The following is an 18,853-nucleotide window of genomic DNA, read 5'->3' on the forward strand; positions in this document are numbered from 1 at the left end:
CTCATTCTGATATGATATTGTGACCTAACGTAAGGATTTTAAATGTATATGTATCCAATTCAAGTCAGATATTTAATATATTCAGATATCGTTTTTGTCTGGGTTTTTTTTTTTTTTGCAAATAACAAAAATAATGGCTGTGAAAGACATTTAAGTGCCTTTGAGAGCATTAGCTCATGCTATACTGACATATTATGTCTATGATACTGTCTGCTACATTTTAGGAAGGTGGCGATATCACCGGAAGTTTTCGTTGTTGGATTGTTAAATCTCGCGAGAAATTCTTAACGTCATTTTGACCTTTGGCACAGTTTGGATTCTGCAGCACTGAGAGGCAGCAAGCAAGGTCCAAGATGAACAGAGCTTTGAACAAGACAAGTCTGAAACAACTGGTGAGACTGTGACGAGTGTATCGTAGCAGCATGTGCAGACATTATGTTGAAGTTTTACGGCAGACCGGGTTTATGTATCATGTACTTTGCGTAACGTGTCTTTTTAGAGCAGCTGCTAGCTCGCTAGTTCATTTAGTCTTGGCTAAAACAAGTCGTGGTCGTTTTGCAGGTACCATTGTGCGACCTATGCTGAATTTACTGTGACAGGTTTATTATCCTATTTTAACAGACACTATAGAAACAAAGTAGACAACCCAGAACAAACGCAGCTTTTTCTGCTTTCACGAGGTGTTGTTAGCACAGGTAGCACAGTGGTTATGAAACCCTGACAAACAGCAGCTGTTACGAAACTGGAAACTTGTCATTGACTCACCTGACGAGTCAATGACAAGTTTCCTAAAGCATTAAGTTAATGTATGTAGGATAATATGTATTATAGACCATGATGTATGTTTGACTGTGAATGACCTTTATTAACAGATTGTCTCCACAGTGGAGCCGGTATGATCCTGTTTGTGTTTTCTGCAGATTGATTTAACAACCTGCGTCTTTTTTTTGCAATGCAAAAGTAAAGCATTAGTTTCCCACATCGTTATTCACTAATAGTTATTCAACTAGTAATAAATTCCTGTGGTTGTAGAAGTTAAAAAAGAAATAAAAATTCATAGATGAACAGTTATATTGTATTAATTTATCACTTCTTCTAAATGTTCTAGGGACATTTTGGAAAATAGGTTTTCAGTAGTAAATTGTGCCTTGCTTTTGTCTACTCCATTTTAGTGAACTTCCTTTGTTGTCATGCATTGTCCAGGACAGGGGTGTCAAACTCCAGTCCTGGAGGAATAACAATAAACATGACAAATTTAAATAAAAAATAGCAATACAAAAAAATATATATATATCGAATATGGTCTAATATATCTAAAAAATGACAGGCTGTTTAAAAAGCAGCACATCCGGGTCTTTGATAGAACTGCTTGCACAGTGCATCACATACTGTATTAAGATGTTGATCTTGTCTCCAACAGACTGGTTTCCTCCAGAGGTTTCAGAGCACCTTGGTGGTTGCAGAGCACAACAATGACAAGCTAACTCCTATCACTCTCAATGCCATCACTGCTGCCGGGAAGCTGGGAGGAGAGGTGTCATGTCTGGTAGCAGGAACAGACTGTGCAAAGGTAGGTAAACCTTTAAAGGCCAATCAAGGACATACACATGAACTGTATGACAAATGTGCTTTTTTTTGGTAATGAACAAACAGAAATAACAGAACAAAAAGCAGGTTATTAAAAAATGTGTTGTAAAATGCGACAAATTACTTTGTCTCTTCAGGTTGTGGAACAAATCAGCAAAGTACAAGGTGTGACCAAAGTTCTGGTTGCCCAACATGACTCTTATAAAGGCGCCCTACCAGGTATGTGACAAGAAGGGCTCTTAATGCCTACTATTTATTTAATCTTCAGTCACAAATGAAATACATGACTGGACATAGTGGGGGTTTTTTTTTGTTTTTTTTTGAAGAATTTCACCTAACTTTTTTTTTGTTTTTTTTTAATGCAAGGTCCCCAAATAATCACATTTGAATATTATGCTTTACATGTGCATTATCAGTGTGGCAGAGTTGCTGAGGGAGGGTTGGTTGTTTTTCATGTTGCGGCCGTGTTGACGATGCGATTGTCCCTTATTATTGACCTGAAAAGTGGATCCACAAGACTTAAATTGTCAATGCAGATGTTTACCACGAATAGACTATCCTAGCTTTTGTGTCCTGTGCCAATCACTTCCCTGATGTCTAGCTATGGCTAGACCAACCTGATTGTGCTTCTTTGTCTCTTCAGAGGAGCTGACCCCACTTATCCTGGCAACACAAAAGCAATTCAATTACACCCACATCTGTGCTGGAGCATCTGCCTTCGGAAAGGTTAGGATGAGACAAAAACAGTAGCATCTGTTTTTTTTTCTTCTTTTTTTTTAACTATAATACCTCTTTTCCCTTTCGTTCGTATGCTCAGTTCATCATTTGCTGCCTTCTTACCACTTTTCTCTGCAGAATCTGCTTCCAAGAGTGGCTGCAAAGTTGGATGTCGCTCCAGTTTCAGATATTATCGAGATCAAGTCTCCAGATACCTTTGTCAGAACCATATATGCTGGTAAGGTTTTATGACTCTTCATTGATTATTAAATCATAGTGGTGTGCTTCAATAGTAACAACTTATTGTCTTCAAATGGATTTTGGTTTTCATTGATGGTATCTTGTGTTTTTTATCTGTTTATTATGCTATATTGATAATAACCCCTTTCATTTTAGGAAACGCTCTCAGCACGGTGAAGTGTAATGAGTCGGTCAAAATCTTCACTGTCAGAGGGACATCGTTTGAGGCTGCTTCAACAGAAGGAGGAAGTGCTTCATCAGAAGAAGGTTCAGTGGTTTATAGATTCACTCAGAGGGCTCTGACTCAGCACACACTAATCAATGACGTAATATATCATAGGCTCATCATATATCGTGATTTTAAGGACTGAAACATCTTTCAGCTTTGTTTGGAGGTTCTGGATTACCTACTTTGATGATGCCATTAAATATGATCATATTTGTTGTCATTAGAAATGCATCTTTGTGAAACCATTTCCTCCATTTCATTTGCCCCCTCTGATCTGTTCCTTGTAGTGGCTGCTTCTGCTGCCGCTGGACTTTCTGAGTTTCTCGGACAAAGTCTAACAAAGACCGACCGTCCAGAGCTGACTGGCGCTAAGGTTGTGGTGTCAGGAGGTGTGAGCTAATTTGTAAAGTATAAATTACTAAAGCATTAAAATCTTTTAGTTTTTTAATCAAGTCTTTTTTTTTTAGTGTTATTAGTATCTAAACCTGTAATAACCTCCAGTTTAGTTAGGAAGGGTTTGGGGTTTTTAAAGGGATTTTGCTGTATTTGTGCTTTTTTACACAATGGGATCTTCTTTTCTTAGGGAGGGGCTTGAAGAGTGGAGACAACTTCAAGCTGCTTTACGACCTTGCTGACAAAATGAATGCTGCAGGTAGGATTGGATAAACGTTTGGGCTTTACGTTACCCGAGCACTTGAATTTTTAAAAGGCACAGTTCCAAATGCAATGTCTTTTCTTTCAGTCGGAGCATCCAGAGCCGCAGTGGATGCTGGGTACGTCCCGAATGACATGCAGGTTGGACAGACGGGAAAAATTGTAGCTCCAGTAAGTTATTCCGTAACCTAAGTGATCATTGGGAATTATTTCAACTCGTGGAACAGACCTAAGAAAATAATCAAAGGCTCATTTTTAGATGGCAAAATGTAAACGCGTGTTTTAAAGGCAGGGAACGTTTAACCTCACTTTAAATATCAGTGAACAAATGTGTTGTTTTTGACAAACGCCTGTTTCCTGTAACATAGCATGCCTGCAGTCCGCTATGATCAGAGTGGCTGCTCTAACTTTTTAAAAAGGTTAACTTCCCATTATGTCTTTCCGCCTGGTTGACTCAGCTGTGATTAGCCACACATTAGGCCCTGCAAAAATGGACTGGGTTGCACATTAAGGGCCCTAAATGATTTAGCGGATCCATTAAAGCAGAGTGCAGTGGATGTCTGGTTAGAGCCGCAGGCCAGACTGTCAAAATGTGATTTTCGAAATATTCGACACGCTTGTTGAATTTAGTTGAGTATAGTTCACACAGTGAAAGAAAAGCTTTACGTTTCATCTACATTGAAAGAATGTTACTGACAGACTGACAGCCCTTGATACGAGTAACTGACCAGGACACTCTTGAAAAAGAGATTTATATCTCCTTCTGCTTAAGTAAAGGTTAAATAAAAAAAGTGTGAAACAGCTGAGCAGTCGTTTACCACATGTAAAGGCCACGTATGATGTGAAAAGGCTGAATTTGATCAAATCGAGTTGCTTTCAGAATCTCTACGGAATAAAAAAAAAAGCTTTGCGTTTTGTTAAGTGTCCTTGAGTATTCTGAAATGTAATATTATTAAACTGGTAATTTTTCTACATTATTTTTCTTCTATCTTGAGAAACTATTGTGTCCACAAATTGTTGTTCCACACTCTGAGGCCTCAGCTCCTTTAGTAAGCACTGAAAAGTAAAAGTACATGACATTGAGAGGCAGTGTTGGTTCTTCTAGCAGGAGTTTGAGGCCACTGACCCCCTTGCACCCTCTGATAGATTACACAGCCGTGGTCATTATACCATCAGTCTTATCTGCGGTACACAAGTTCAGTAGCTGTACTGTATCTTTTCCAAAAGAGGCCTGAGATTCCACGTGACGTCTGCATGCAAGTAACATTTGCTATGCTGTCTTCTTTGTCTCCAGGAGTTGTACATTGCTGTTGGGATCTCAGGAGCTATTCAACACCTGGCAGGGATGAAGGACAGCAAGGTAGACAGACTGAAATGTCTGAGAGCATGTGTGGAGGAAATATGCTGTAGCTCTTTTGAGTTTGGTCACAGACATTTAGCAAAACATAAAACCAACACGTTGTTGCCTTGCTGCCAAGTAATCACATGAAATGAAGCGTGTGCATAAACATCTTTCTCATCTCACACACCAAGAGCACACAGCCTTCACACAATTCAGTTTTGTCATATTATTTGCAATGATGTGTTTTGTTTACTTCCTCAAAGTGCTGGTCTGGAGTTTCTAGTAAATGAATGTTAAGTGTCATTGTTTTGAAATATTAGGAGGTGGTCTAAACGTGCTCTGTTTCCACACAGACTATTGTTGCTATCAACAAGGATCCAGAAGCTCCAATTTTCCAGGTGGCTGACTATGGCTTGGTGGCAGATCTTTTCAAGGTAAACCTCTGGGATTGTCATCGCTCCAATATTGTCAAGGATCTAATATCGCAGAACATCGAAGCAGTGAGGCTGAAACAGCAGGCGCTTCTGTTCTGCTAAGCACCAGCGTATATTGACATAGCTTAAATGGAAATGAGCGTCTATGAAATTATTAAGTTGCGTGTTGGCGGGGGGGCTGAACACACAGCAACACAGAAACGCATCTTAACAGAAAAAGAAGTGATCACAATAACTAAAAGGAGGCTTCACTTTTCTATCGAGCTTCTTCTTGCCAGGCCTTTTACACGACTAGTTACTTTGTTGTATCGAGCAGGTAGCCAGGGATAGTGAGCCAAGATTGTTGGCACAACCAGGGGGGGGACTCCAGCGCTGCATGTGAAAGGCCAGTAGGTTGTATTTTCTTGCGTGTCCTGTTGGTTGGGTTTGTTGTCGCCCTTCAGTGAGGCATGCATAGCCCCAGCGCTCCTCTTCATTCTGAGAGCTCTTAACTTAGCTTCAACATTTCAGCAGGGAGTGAAATCAGTCAGGCATTGAACACTTGTTTTATGAAATGAACATGTTAAATGAATTGTAAGCTGGACTTTAAAAGTATGTAGCCTAAAACATTTTGAAAAAACGTCCACTTGCACAGCAGTCTTTTCCAATGCCGATGGTTCTATCACTCACTGTACATGTCTCACTTTGCACAAAACTCAATCCAACATGAACTGTAATGTCCGCATGAATCATTTCTCTGTTCAGGCAAGCTATGATTCAATAAGAATTTCAACATTCAAAGCGTCTGTGCTCCTTTTGTTCTGTGTGTGCATCTGGAGTCCCTCCTTGCCGTTACTTTTTTATTCTTTTTATTTCGAGCAATCAATCAAATTAGTACTTAAAATATTAATATAGGGCTTCTTTTAATGGCTCAGATGGTTTGTGATGAACTTTTCTTTGAACCAGGATCGAGTCTGAACTTAAAGGGGAAACGTTTGATAATTCTGAGGATTTCCTAAAATGTCGTCACTACGGGCATCTCTTAATAGTGACGACAGCTCCGGGTGTGTTAGCGAACTCTGTTCAAGTGGTTAGTAATCTAGCTCGTGGCAGCAGAGTTGTGACCCGCTGAGTGAGATCGCCTTACATGTGATCAGTCCTCAGGTGGCTGATTAAAATGGAGGGACAGTTGATACCCTGGACCAACCCGGCCACTGGATGATAATTCTGTTGTGAAGTTCCCGCACTAACGGGAGGAAGCCATTACATTACTCTGTTCTCATATTCACCACAAAACAGTTTTGTATTCAACCTCATGAAACTACGACGTACGATGTTTTGAACATGTTAAATAGATAACGACTGCCATTGTGTGACAGCAAAATGTCGGTCGACTTTTACATTTTAACTTCCTACTCTCTTGTTTCCTCTTCAGGCCGTTCCTGAGATGACCGAGGCACTGAACAAGTGAGGAGAAAAAAGTCCCACCATCCTTCAGAACATAATCCAACAGAGAGAAGAATGAGAGAGCACCCATAGCAAATGCCTTAAACACCTTTCTAAAGCTAAAACGTTTATGTACCTTGTTTGCTTGCAGTAATAATTAACATCTTCAGTCCGACTGGAAAAGGAGGCCAATCTCAAATTAGATGTACACAAGGTGTGTTCTGCCTGCAGTAGTTCAGGTTGTAAATGACTTTTCTTGTGCAGTAAAGGACATCTTTGATAATTGACTGTGAGTTGTAGATCATATTCACTTGTTGAAAGCCTCTTGGCAAGTAGTGTATTAAATTGATGACTCATAACTCATGTTCTTCTATTTTTTTTTATTGGATCCATTTTTTCAATACTTTCTTCCCATGATCAAGATAGAAAAATCCTGCTGACAGTACAATAGTTTTTCTCAGAGAGGAAGGTCCATGCTTACATTTTCTTGAACATTTTTCTCGTCCCTCAGTATTTTTCGGCTGTGAAAATGACGGATCAAATCCTTCCTGAATTGTTTACACAGCATCCAAACATGAAAGTAATTAAACGGGTAACATTTTAGACCTGAACGTTATCAAAACTACCGTGTGCGGGTAGCTCCCAATTAAATAGATGTGTGAAGGACATGCTGTATTTGCAAAATCTCATTAAGCGCTGATTTACATCATTGCACCAAGATAAAAACTCTGAATTACTTGACTCATCCACCAGTGAGAAGTTTGAATGTTTCCATTCTTAGAATTTCAATAAAAATGTTAACCCATTGCTAATATAGAAAGACAAAGATAGAAAGAACATGTGATCCAGCGTACCCTGCTGCTGTCCAGTCAAAGAGGACTGTTTTTTTTATGTTTGGAGACGCAACACTGACCCCTAGAGCAGCAGATATACATGTACTTAAGATAGATCCGTGCCTTGTGGACTGCTGCGAGTCATACACCGTTTCTTGCCCTTCAATAATATGATCTGATCAGTCCAGCATCTCCTTCAATTGCTAGAAATCAATCCACCATGTAACCAAAACCAGATTGTTTCTGCAAAGACCTTTAGTCTGAAAATGGCGGGCCTGAGCCCTTTTGCTGGTTTCTGTTAACATTTTTCATAAAACACAAAAGTATTTTTTGTGAAGTTGATTCCTGATAAGTGGTGCCTGATAAGTCTGCCTCCTTCAGTTATCTCCTTTAATTTTTGTGCTGCTATGAAAGGTTCATCCCCTCAGTCACATCAGTACAAAGAGGACAAGCTGTTAATGTGCCTGGGACTACAACCATCCAACCAGATTAATAGAGCATCCATTTTTGTGGTTGATCTTAAAGAGTCCTGTGTAGTTCCCCCATATTGGGCCGAGTCTTATGTCTCTGACAGGCGGCTGACTGGAGCATCCACCGGCTCCATCATTCTGTACTTCTCCTCCAGAAGGGGCTCGTTGCTCTGCAGGTGGATCAGAGGCTTGGAGTGCAGGCCGACTCTGCTCTCCTGGTTCCTCTTGTTGTAGATGTTGAGCCTGTGCTCCAGCTCGGGGCTGGTTTTGGTGGAACCTGCTGGGCTGGGTGGTTTTAGGTTAACCGGGTCCAGTCCCTTCTGCGTCAGACACGAGTCCTCGGACAAAGAGGAGAGCAGCTCCTGCACCACAGCGCTGGGACTCCCTCGTGGCTGGTTACCCAGGGCTAGAGGGCTGCTGTAAGGTGGAGGATAGCAGCGTTGGTCGCTGTAATCTGTGGAGGTGGAGGCCTCCCGCACCGTGGAGCTGCAGTCCGTGGTGGAGCCAAGCGTGTGGCTGCTGATGCTGTGCTGCCTGGCGCTGAAGCTTGTGCAGGACACTGTGGTGGTGGAGGCTTCACTGACCGAGCTGCCGGTCCGCTGCAGACGGCTGGACAGCACTGCATCAGCACTCACCAAAGAGGAGGGAAGCTGGCTGGGGTTGTTAGGCAGGTGCACATCTATGGCTGCTGTGGTGATGACGCGTGCTGGGTCTGGGATCCCCATATCTACAAAACCATGGACACATAGAGCACCGGCTCTGTAAACTGGGGTGCTACTTACAGTAAGTGTGAAACAAGAGCAGTAAATAGTTGTTGTTGCTCACCACTGCTAGGTTCACTGTAGTACTGGCTGATGTAGTTGTTCATGTCATCTTGACCGTGGTGATCTGGAGAGAAAGAAATGGCCACTCAACATTTTTTTGATGTATCAAAGTGAATCTACTGTAAACTCTCATTGTTTCTTCAGAAACCTACTTCTAGTTCGATAGTCGTGAATGAAAATTGCCAGAGCTTAGAGTAACCCCTCAATACCACTGGAGCAGGGCAACTTTATTGACGTAGCACCTTTCGGACACCAGGCATTTCAAAGTGCTTCACACAAGCACAAAAAGGATTCCAATTATTCTATGAGATTATAATAAAAGAATCTAGAAGGCAATCAAAACAATAGTTAAAATAATCCAAATAAGTTTAATCAAGAGTACATGATTAAAAGAACACAGTAAGTAGTTATTGCTAAAAAAGTCTTTCAGTAAAGGAAAGCAGGTAAATGTCTAATGGACATTAATTAATTGATGTACTAATAATTAATTATTAGTAATGGAGATGTTTTGAGCCCTGATTTAAATGGTTTTCAGCACACCTCAGACATCTGGCAGTTTGTTCATGAGGTAGGGGAATAAAAAAACCAAAAGCTGCCTCGGCCTGCTTTGTTCTTATTGGGCACCCTGTGGAGGCCTGCATTCAGGGCTGAGTCCATTAACTAATTTAAACGTTTTAAAAATCTACCCTTTGGGGCACAGTGAATCAGGGCAGGCTTTTTAGAACTAGTGTAGTGTGCTTCATCTTCTTCGTGTTAGTGAGCACTCCGGTGGTAGCATTTCGGACTAGCTGCAGCTGTCTTATAGATTTGTTGTTTTTGCTGATTCCTGTGAGGATGCTGTTACATTAAACCCCTCAATACCACCAGAATGAAACAAGCATGTTATTGGTAGGAAAACACACTGATCTCTGACACTTTGTTAAACAAATTGGAATGAAGTTGAAATTTAACACGTTTACCAACTTTAACTTCACTTCACCCCTAAGTAGAGTATGAATTATTAACATGAACCCAAAAATCTAAACTTGTCTTCATATGAGACGCTGATGCTGTTAAATATAAGCTCATAAACACTGCTCAGTGTTTTCAGTCGTATAAGCACTCCTTTATAATCTTTAATACGTGTGTATGCTACTTGAATGATGGAACTTTATTAAAGCTTATGGCATAAATCATTCTTTACGTGGTACCTTTAAATAGAGATGATGCAACTTATTATTGTAATGTTAATCTATTTACGAGGTTTTTATTTAACTTTAAAATAAATGGAAAAAACCATATCAAAGAACAAAATAGGAAATAACTAAATCATAAAAACTGGTAAAACACTAATGGTTCAATCTACAGAGTGAACTACCTCAATGAGGAGGTGAAAGATCAGTCCAAATGTTTATTTTGCTCCCGAAGTACCACAGGACCGTCAGGCTTATATTCAATTACATTTGTGATTCACACATTTATTTTAAATGGGTCCTAAGAGGAGCTGCTCAAGGTTCGACCCCATCTGTGAGGGGGACCAGCTCCAGATGATCAATATGACATGAGGAGCAGTCCCAGGTAAAGGATGCCTGACAAGAGACACTGTAGTTTAAATGCATGGCAGCTTGCGCTGTGATTTATAGCTTTGATAGAGAAAAAGCCTCCATGTTTCTTTAAGCCCTGACATCACCTGCACTGAAAGTGCTTTGTTGCTTTGAGCTAGGTAAGTTATGACCTGTCACTGTGTGAGAGGTTTAACATCCATCTAGGTGTGGCACCAGAATTTTTATGTGGATTGTGAGATGTTTATTTTTGAGGCAAACAATGTGTTCGTGCACGATGTTTGCGTCCATTTGAAATGCACTGTCCTGGCCTCTAGCATGGAGCTTCAGAGAAGGAGGGTTGTTCACCGTCTGTGTTTACATTGATACGGTGAGCAAATACCAAAACACGCCTGCATATGTTACACATTTTTGGGGCATCATTTTGTTCATTCTGAGGATTTCTGATTTAAACTGCCTGACAAGCCCCCACAATTGTAACCTTAAACCTGCTTATACAATCCAGTGTCTCGCAGGACATTTTGGCATGTAACCATCCATATCCAGACCCTTGATGCACAGAGGTCTCGGATCGCCTGCTATACAAAAAGAAGCTTGGTGTTCCAGATGATTTACCTGCAGGCCCCCTGGGCTCTCTGGCTTTATTTGACCCATGAGGCTCAGAGGTCCCAGGGGCTAGTCCGTCCACCTCCTGGAAACTGCTGCTCTGTTTACCCCACATATGGTGGATCTGCATGGCTGCTTCACGTTCTGCTACCAGGTCCAGGTCCTGCTGGGCCAGGTGGGCTCTCAGCTGCCTGATTTCAAACTACAAAGAGAGAGGGGGAAAAAAAGAGAACTGGAGAAAAACAGTATGTCGTAATTGAAAGTAAATAAGAGAAAATCAATTGAGCACAAACAACATCATGTATATTCTACTCAATAGAATTAGTCCAGCCAAACAGTTAATCTCCCATGAGACTTCCCAGTTGAAACCCATAGCTAGCATCACAGTTCATTTTCCCTTCTTTAGTATTGTGTGCTCATGATGTCATAATCAGACAAACAGCCAACACTCTCTGCGTCTTTTTGTTTGATATCTGAGAAATGCAGAACGCTCAGTAGATTCACTTCCAGTTACTCTGAAGCCATTGATAGTGGTGTTTGTTGATAATAGAAAAATAGTCGTAACAAGATAGTGATATATGTGGGACTGTAGTCCAGGCTAAATAAATGCACTCATGTATGTCACACAGTCATTGCTGGTTTTAACTGTATGTGTTCCCTTCATTTAAAAACAAAAATCAAACATAGACAATTATTAAATGGTGAAGTACTCCATAGACTGCTTTAAGATAAAAACAAAATGCTGATTAAGACTACTGCAGAAATATCATTTAGCCATAATATAGGATCAATCCTCTTGGCAGGTTTCGAGATTGAATGTGTTTCTTGCACTGCGCTTTACTGCCCTCCTCTGGTTATCTGCTGCAGCTATAAGAGACGGTAAGTACTCCAGAGAGTAAGACAGCAAGATGGATAAGAGGACATACTGCTTGTTCCTGGCAGATCTGGGTGAGACGGTCAAGCTGCTCCTCCCTCACAGCTTTGGCCTTCTCATACTGCTGGATCTCAAGCTCCATCTCCACTTTCACTTGCATCACAAAGGCTAAAACAAAAGTGCTTATTAGTGTTGACCTTTCTACAAACAAAACATTCATAACTGTGCATGATGATTAAGAGTCAAACAAACAATATATATGTTGTGGCATCACTTCTTCACAAAAAAAGAAAAACTTTATTTTACACACTTTCTATTAAAACAAACCACAGGTATGCTGAACTAAAAGCCTGTTATACATCAGAAATGAAGAGGAACTACATTTTAATGTTTGCTTCAGAAAAAGGTTTAACGTGTGAATTTGAGGTCCGATAGAGTTTGGATGTGTGCTGTGCACTCTTTTGTACTTAAATGCCATCAGGGGGAGAAAAAAAGGTATTCTTTATATCACTTCAAATGCTCTGCATGCACCTCTATGATCAAATAAATGCATGTTGTAGCTGTTAAAATGAGCTTCTCACCACAGGTGTACTATAACAGATGAAGTCCTACCTCCCTTTCTGGTTCAAATATGAAAAAAAGACACAAAATCAAATAAACAACCTCAAAATGAAATGTTGATGATACCACCGAGAGCGCACTGCAGTATCTATCTCTGTGACCTGACAGTAAAGGACACAGAGGGTGTAGGCTCCTCCCAGCCTCACCGTCAATGATCCTCTTGACTCTCCAGATGCGCAGAGTGATGATAAGACCGATCGCGTCCCAGGGGCTGCTGGGGCCATTGGCCACTGTGGAGGCCACCATGGGGGCCAGAGAAAGGACGATGACAGCTCCATCAAACACCTGAGAATAGTGCACGCACAAACATACACGGTTACTGTTTTAACTGTGGCAGCTTCCACTGTGGTTTGACATTGAAGGAATGACACTGCAGGGAAAGTGGTCCATAGAAACAGAACTAACGGGACCCATGGGAGCTTACCTCTACTTTGTTCTCTATGTAATCCCATATCCCCAATACCACGATCCTGAACACCGTCTGAGACAGACAGAGGGACAAAGAGCACATTACACACAAGGTTCAGATTAAATATGACAAAGACAGTCGATATCTTTGTGTATTATTTCCCAATTATACACGTTGGGGTTGCTGCAGTCGCTGACATTTGCAGCTTTCAGATTTCTTTAATATGTCCAAAGCTACTTCTGACATCACACTGACATCATATTCATAGTCATCACAGGTGGTGGGAAAAGTCGCCATTTGTGCTGACTCAGCAGGGGATGTAGAGGGCGAACCACTCTCCTTTTGTCCCTGTATCTCTGCTGCATCAATCCCCGAGCCCCCATCCTCATTTCAAGTATTCAAGGTTGCACCTGAGCAAAAAACAAACCTCCCTGCTGTTTCTGCTGTACCAATGTATCCCCGAGGGCTGGCTTTTATTGATAAGTAACACTCCAGCTCCACAAAAGTTAGCAGTGGGGTGGTCTGGTGTAGGGAACTGAGACAAATGTGGCTTGCTGGAAAGAAAATGGTAATCAATAGAGCACACCTGCAGCCTTGAAATTATTTAAAACAAGCAGCACAGAAAAGCTCCATCTGCATTTTAAAGTGTTTGTGCTGTGAATCAATGGAAAAACACTGGAGGGAGTGACTGTGCAGGCTCTAATGGCAGCAGTTGTAGAAGGATTTTGTTTGTTATGTTTCTATCTAAATACTGATGTAGATCTTTGTTGTGTGATTTGGTTGTCACGCTATAATGAAGCTGTACACAAGTTGCCCTCTCTCCCCACCAGACTGGAAACTCACTCTGACAGCGGGCATGGGGCGTTTCACGGGGATGTTAGTATTCTAATGACAATCTGAGAAAGTACTTCTGTGGCCACACATATACTGCTCAACGTTGTGGGTGAGACAAAGGAACTATTGAGACTCACCTCAGTGAAGAACACAGAGAGAATGGCAAGGCTGATCCAGTGGATGATGCTGGCAAACTGGACAGCGTTATTAACTGTTGGATTCAAACAGAAAGACTGATTAAAGGCCAGATTTTGTAACATAAGGTTGATGCAGTAGTTGCATTCTTAAGTAGGTTTGTAACAGTTGTAATCTTACGCATAAAGTCCAACAAGGTTAAAATTAGCTTAACATAAAGACAAAGGCATGAAGCAACATCATTAGGTAGAATTCACCGCATGCTGCACATGCATATACCCCATTTTATTTGTGAGGCTAATTGTGGGCAATCTCAAACAGCGCTAGGCTGTCAGCTGAGGCATTTTTCTTCATGCACCACCTCTCCCCCATCCGTCTTTGTTTCCTGTGTTCAGTGATGTGTCTATCAGTCCATTCATCTTCCTCCAGTCCTCCCTACATTCAACGTCCAGCCAACTCTGTATTGCCCTATTTCTTTGTCTGCTAATCCCCCTTCATGCATTTGTCTTACTCCTCCTTTATCTGACACATCATGTTGGTCAGCTCGTCACTCGGGAATGCTTTCGACTTGACAGCATGTGGATACTGTGGGAGCAACATTTCTGCCGTGTGTGCTCTTAACACAGCCCTCTGACACCATCATAGGGTACATTATATGACCTTCGACACATGCTCACATGCATTTTGTGCCGTGAATACAAATGTACAAAGTAATAGCATAGAAAAGTATAGTATACTATTGTATGGTATAGAATATACCTAATAATTATTTGACAATATTTAAACAAAATACTGACACAGCCCATGCCTGAGTGCACAATCTTAAAGCAGCAAATTATATTCAAAATAATCATATTGATTTGTATTTACGGTCAACCTGTACTCCATTGATGATTTTTAGCAAAAAAAAAACTGTAATTGGTGACTTCATGGTTAGTTTTGTGTAGCACTACTGTCTACTTTCTGATTTCCGAAGATCGCTTTGAAAGTTTGGAGTGGCCACTGGATACATGGTCCATAGACAAACCTCCATACAACCATGTCCTTAAACCCATATGCTTATTAGTAATAATCAATAAAGAACAATGAATAAAATAAGGACACTTACACTGCAACAGCTTGGTGTCTATAAGCAGCTCCAGTGTCAGCAGCAGCACCACCAGAATGACACAGGCCACCAGGACACAGTTAAAGCCTGCCGACAGCAGACAGACCTGCCACAGTGCTGCCCTGCGCCCACAACACGGTTTCAGCCAGTTCGACCTGATTGAGGGTGGCGGGGTCGAGAGAGGAGAGAAAGGGGGTGTTGTTGGTACAAAGAGTATTACCGGTATATAATTTAGCATAATGATGCAAATTGTGGATCTGAAGGGACTCAAGAAAACAAAAGAACCATAAAGTAAGGTAATTCAACCGTTTACTCCTTTCTATTTGACACAAGGAATGTAAGACAACCTGCATAAAATAAACAAGGAATAAAGAAAGTAAGATTATAACTACTATCTAAAACGTTGAATTCAAGAAGTCTTTAGATTATATTATTTAAAGTAAATGATAGTACGTAGTGTAGTAGAGCTTAAAGACCCACAAAACCTCGAAAGCTGTATCAACTCTGAAATAATTTTGTGTGACGTCACTAGCAGGCACATCTGGTACTTACACCAGTATTCGAGTTCCAATTCATTACTCGTGCACCTGTGCAAGCGGTGCTTTTGGCTCATACAGCGTTATTCTTTTGACCCAGCTTTTTATTTCGGCATCACTGAATATACTAGCAAGGAAAACAATGAGCGGGATACAAACGTATGACTTCTCGGCCACGGCTTCAGCTTTAGTACAAACGAGCCAGATGTAAAAAAGAAAAAAAAAAAGGCAAATCTCAAGGGACAAACTAGACAGAAAGCAAAAGCACAACAAATACAGAACTGTCTGCTACACCTGCGATATGTCAGTCAAGAAAAGTGACGACAAAACGATGAAGTGAATGTTCAGTGCAATATTTGTGGCGTTAAAATTGCATACTACAGAAATATTAGTTTGATGCTTAAAACACAATTGGAAATCAGCGGAGACTGAAACAGGCAGTCTCACGTCACGTCATTAGCTAGCCCTGTTAGCACACGTCGTTAGCCTGCTGATAACCAAAACGGTAACTGGAGATACAGTTCCATTAAGTTTTATAGAAGGAGCTTCAGAGAGCTCAGGGTTTCTGTCGAGCCAGAGTACAAGCTACCTTCACGGAGAACAACAGGTACAAGGCTGTTCTTCGACGGTGTTAAGCAACACAGTATGAAGTACATATAGCCCGCGCTGCTGTCGTGACATGACGATCGCTTTCTGTTGTTGGCTATTTATTTATGTTTATCTTTAAATATTGTATGTTTATATCATTTTACAGGAATAACAGGCATACAAGCATTTACTGGATGTTTGTCATTTTACAGGCATAAAAAATGTCGCGTCTGACGTGAGATTTTTTTTTATGATAAAAATAATAATCATGCGAATAATAATGATCTGCAAGTTTATTAGGTAATTCGAGTACTCGAGTACAGAGATGATAGTAAATTGCCATCCCTAGTTAATGTGCATCTCTTTTTACAGTGTATCACACTTTAATGTGATGATTGGAAATGCTGTTTCTCCATTTCTCTTTGAATGTGCTTTATGTATTGATAATTAATTAAAGATCGTAGATCAGGTTTCAGCCCTGCAAAAAGTTTGTCAGTTCAGTCCACCATCTTTCCAGAAGGCCCCACGGGCACACGATAACCTTGACTCTGCTCTGATTACAATCAATTAACAATCTTTTAAATATCTTACAGCAGAGGGCACTATTCTACTCTTGAATTATACACATTCAGAGCAAGCAGGCTCATATAGATCTACCACCCCTATTAATGCAAGACATAAATATAGCTTCTGCTGTGAATGTCATGATGATTAATATGGAGTTATTCTACTCATGTATTCACAGTGTCATCCCTTATTTGCTCCTTACCTAATCTCTTCATTATAGCGTTCATTCCAGTATTTTCTACAACCTTACTTCAGTTGACGCTCAATGTTAAGTGCACTATGAAGCATTGAATGCTTATTAGAGCAGGTACTAGACTTACACATGACATTTGTTATAATCTACTATTAGACATTTGTTTTTTGTTTTTTCAGAAATACGTTTTATTGACAGTTTCCACTCCTGATGCCGTTCACTTCCTGCTGCTTTGCCTGGTGGCAGGAGAAGTCTTTTATTGAAAACTGGCTGACTCAATACCCGTCTTTGTCAGAAAGGCAAGACTAGTTGAAAACCAACCCCTTTCATATGCCCACTTGTTATTCCCCCAAACCTCGACAATGATGGGCAGTGCCAAAGACAAACATCGGCCTCCCAGTATATTCCCCCTCTCTTGACTGACTCCCCGGTGGTCAGAGGTATAATACAATATCTTCAATCAAGTTGAAGTCCATAAGAAGAAGCAGTTCTTAAATATGCAAGAAATTATTGTACTTATTGATACATTTAAAGACGTGTAGGCTATTATATCTGAAAACCACTGTTCAATGCGATGAGGTTAATTTAGTGAAGTAATTCAACTTAAATAATTTACCTTAGGATTTGAACTTTCTGGTACTTTATGTTACCCCACAACATCTCAGAAGTACTATATAGCACAATACACTGCAGACTCACTCTACTAACGATGTCCTGCTGAGCCCCTGACACACACACCTGCTCCTCCAGCGGCAGTGTCACACGCAGCTCTCCCCGCTCTACCTGTGGCTTGATGAAAGTGGGTCCTGCCGTAGCAGGCAATGCCTGCTGCTGAGACTTCAGTCTTTGCATGTTTTTACCAGTATCTTGATTAAAAACTTTTCCATAATCTTCTACCTTTTGCATATCCAACTGATCATTTTGACTCTGATATTTTACTTCTGCCAGACTGGTTCATGATGATAGCAGGAGAGAACAGGAGGAACGGGTGTGGAGCGGTTCATGATAATAGGGCAGGACAGAATAAGCCATTGCTTGGGCTTGTTAATAGCTATTCTTTTAAAGATGACGTTATCTCAGCCCACTTGGTAAAATGCCCAGTATGACAGATTACCAGTCCAGCCCTGTTGGTGCCTGTTTACTTTCTCTCCTGTGTGAGCTCTGAATAACTAACTGACTGGTAAGGTGACTGGCTGGCTGACCACATGTCGTAGCTCCCACAGCATGACAGGGGTGGACCATGCAGGGTGTAGTCACTCACAGACAAAGGAATGTTTGCTTAGCTTTGTGACAATACCTTGTATTTTTCTATGACAATGTTTATATTCTAATACTTGCATGCCTCTCTGCTTCTTTCAGGGTACATTGGGATGTTGGGACATGGGAGGAATTTAAATTAGCCATAAGACACTTTCTGATGCCAGAATCTGTGTTTCCCATTCTTACTATTGCTTTATATTTCCCAGTAGTCTGAGTGTGCCTCGTGTGCTTGCTCCTTATCCAGGTATATAATGCCAAAAGATATGATTGTCAGACCTGCCTTAAATCCGCCCCCTGCTCCTCCATTCAACTTCCTCCAGTCAGAGACTGTGACTGACTGAGACTCCAGGGGATTTATGGTCAATAAATAATGTCAAATCTCTAGAAGGCACACAGCGCTTTCCCTTTCAGAAACTGCCCTTCAATCCTCACAAGAGCACAGGTGCACTCTTAGAAAGCAAGGCCTGGAAAGAAGGTGTGTGTGTTTGTATATAGCGGCTATGTTTGGTCACCTGTCCCCCACAGGAGGAAAGCCACAGGCGATGTCTGTTGGAGGACAAGAGGGAAAACAGATTTATTCCCTTTTCCTCTTGTTTGAGCTCAGACAGAGGAAGGCAAATACTTAGTGAGATGAAGCATAGATGCCACCTGGTTCAAAAGGCATTGGGACTTATCCAAAAATGAGCCAGTCAGGCAGAAGGAGGACATAGAAAGAAAACATAGAGAATGGTGCAAATTGAGTTAAAAGATTATTATTCGATCTGTGAAAACAATGCTTTTGAAAGTTTGGATTGTCGGAAAGTGGTAACACTTGGAGATGGATGTA

The 18,853-nt window shown here is 41.0% G+C and overlaps 2 protein-coding genes across 2 annotated transcripts in view; one reads left to right on the forward strand and one right to left on the reverse strand.

Moving 5' to 3' along the window:
- Positions 1 to 263: 263 nt before the first annotated feature.
- etfa (electron transfer flavoprotein subunit alpha) lies at positions 264 to 6,991 on the forward strand. Its single transcript, XM_079345567.1, has 12 exons — positions 264 to 392; positions 1,421 to 1,570; positions 1,725 to 1,806; positions 2,231 to 2,313; positions 2,443 to 2,542; positions 2,701 to 2,811; positions 3,061 to 3,162; positions 3,357 to 3,425; positions 3,516 to 3,598; positions 4,722 to 4,787; positions 5,123 to 5,203; positions 6,618 to 6,991. Exons 1-12 carry the CDS (start codon positions 354 to 356, stop codon positions 6,651 to 6,653), a joined length of 1,002 nt encoding a protein of 333 aa, XP_079201693.1. The 5' UTR covers positions 264 to 353; the 3' UTR covers positions 6,654 to 6,991.
- A 2-nt stretch (positions 6,992 to 6,993) lies between these two features.
- tmem266 (transmembrane protein 266) overlaps positions 6,994 to 18,853 on the reverse strand; it is a 29,364-nt gene continuing 17,504 nt past the window's right edge. The window contains exons 4-11 of the mRNA XM_079345566.1: positions 14,884 to 15,038; positions 13,778 to 13,851; positions 12,822 to 12,878; positions 12,544 to 12,682; positions 11,829 to 11,944; positions 10,912 to 11,104; positions 8,757 to 8,819; positions 6,994 to 8,658 (exon numbers count right to left, since the gene is read on the reverse strand). Of these exons, the coding sequence (XP_079201692.1) occupies positions 8,021 to 8,658; positions 8,757 to 8,819; positions 10,912 to 11,104; positions 11,829 to 11,944; positions 12,544 to 12,682; positions 12,822 to 12,878; positions 13,778 to 13,851; positions 14,884 to 15,038 (1,435 nt within the window). The 3' untranslated portion in view covers positions 6,994 to 8,020. The remainder of the gene's footprint in view (positions 8,659 to 8,756; positions 8,820 to 10,911; positions 11,105 to 11,828; positions 11,945 to 12,543; positions 12,683 to 12,821; positions 12,879 to 13,777; positions 13,852 to 14,883; positions 15,039 to 18,853) is intronic.

Source organism: Symphodus melops (assembly GCF_947650265.1).
Source record: "Symphodus melops genome assembly, chromosome: 6".
Taxonomy (NCBI): domain Eukaryota; kingdom Metazoa; phylum Chordata; class Actinopteri; order Labriformes; family Labridae; genus Symphodus; species Symphodus melops.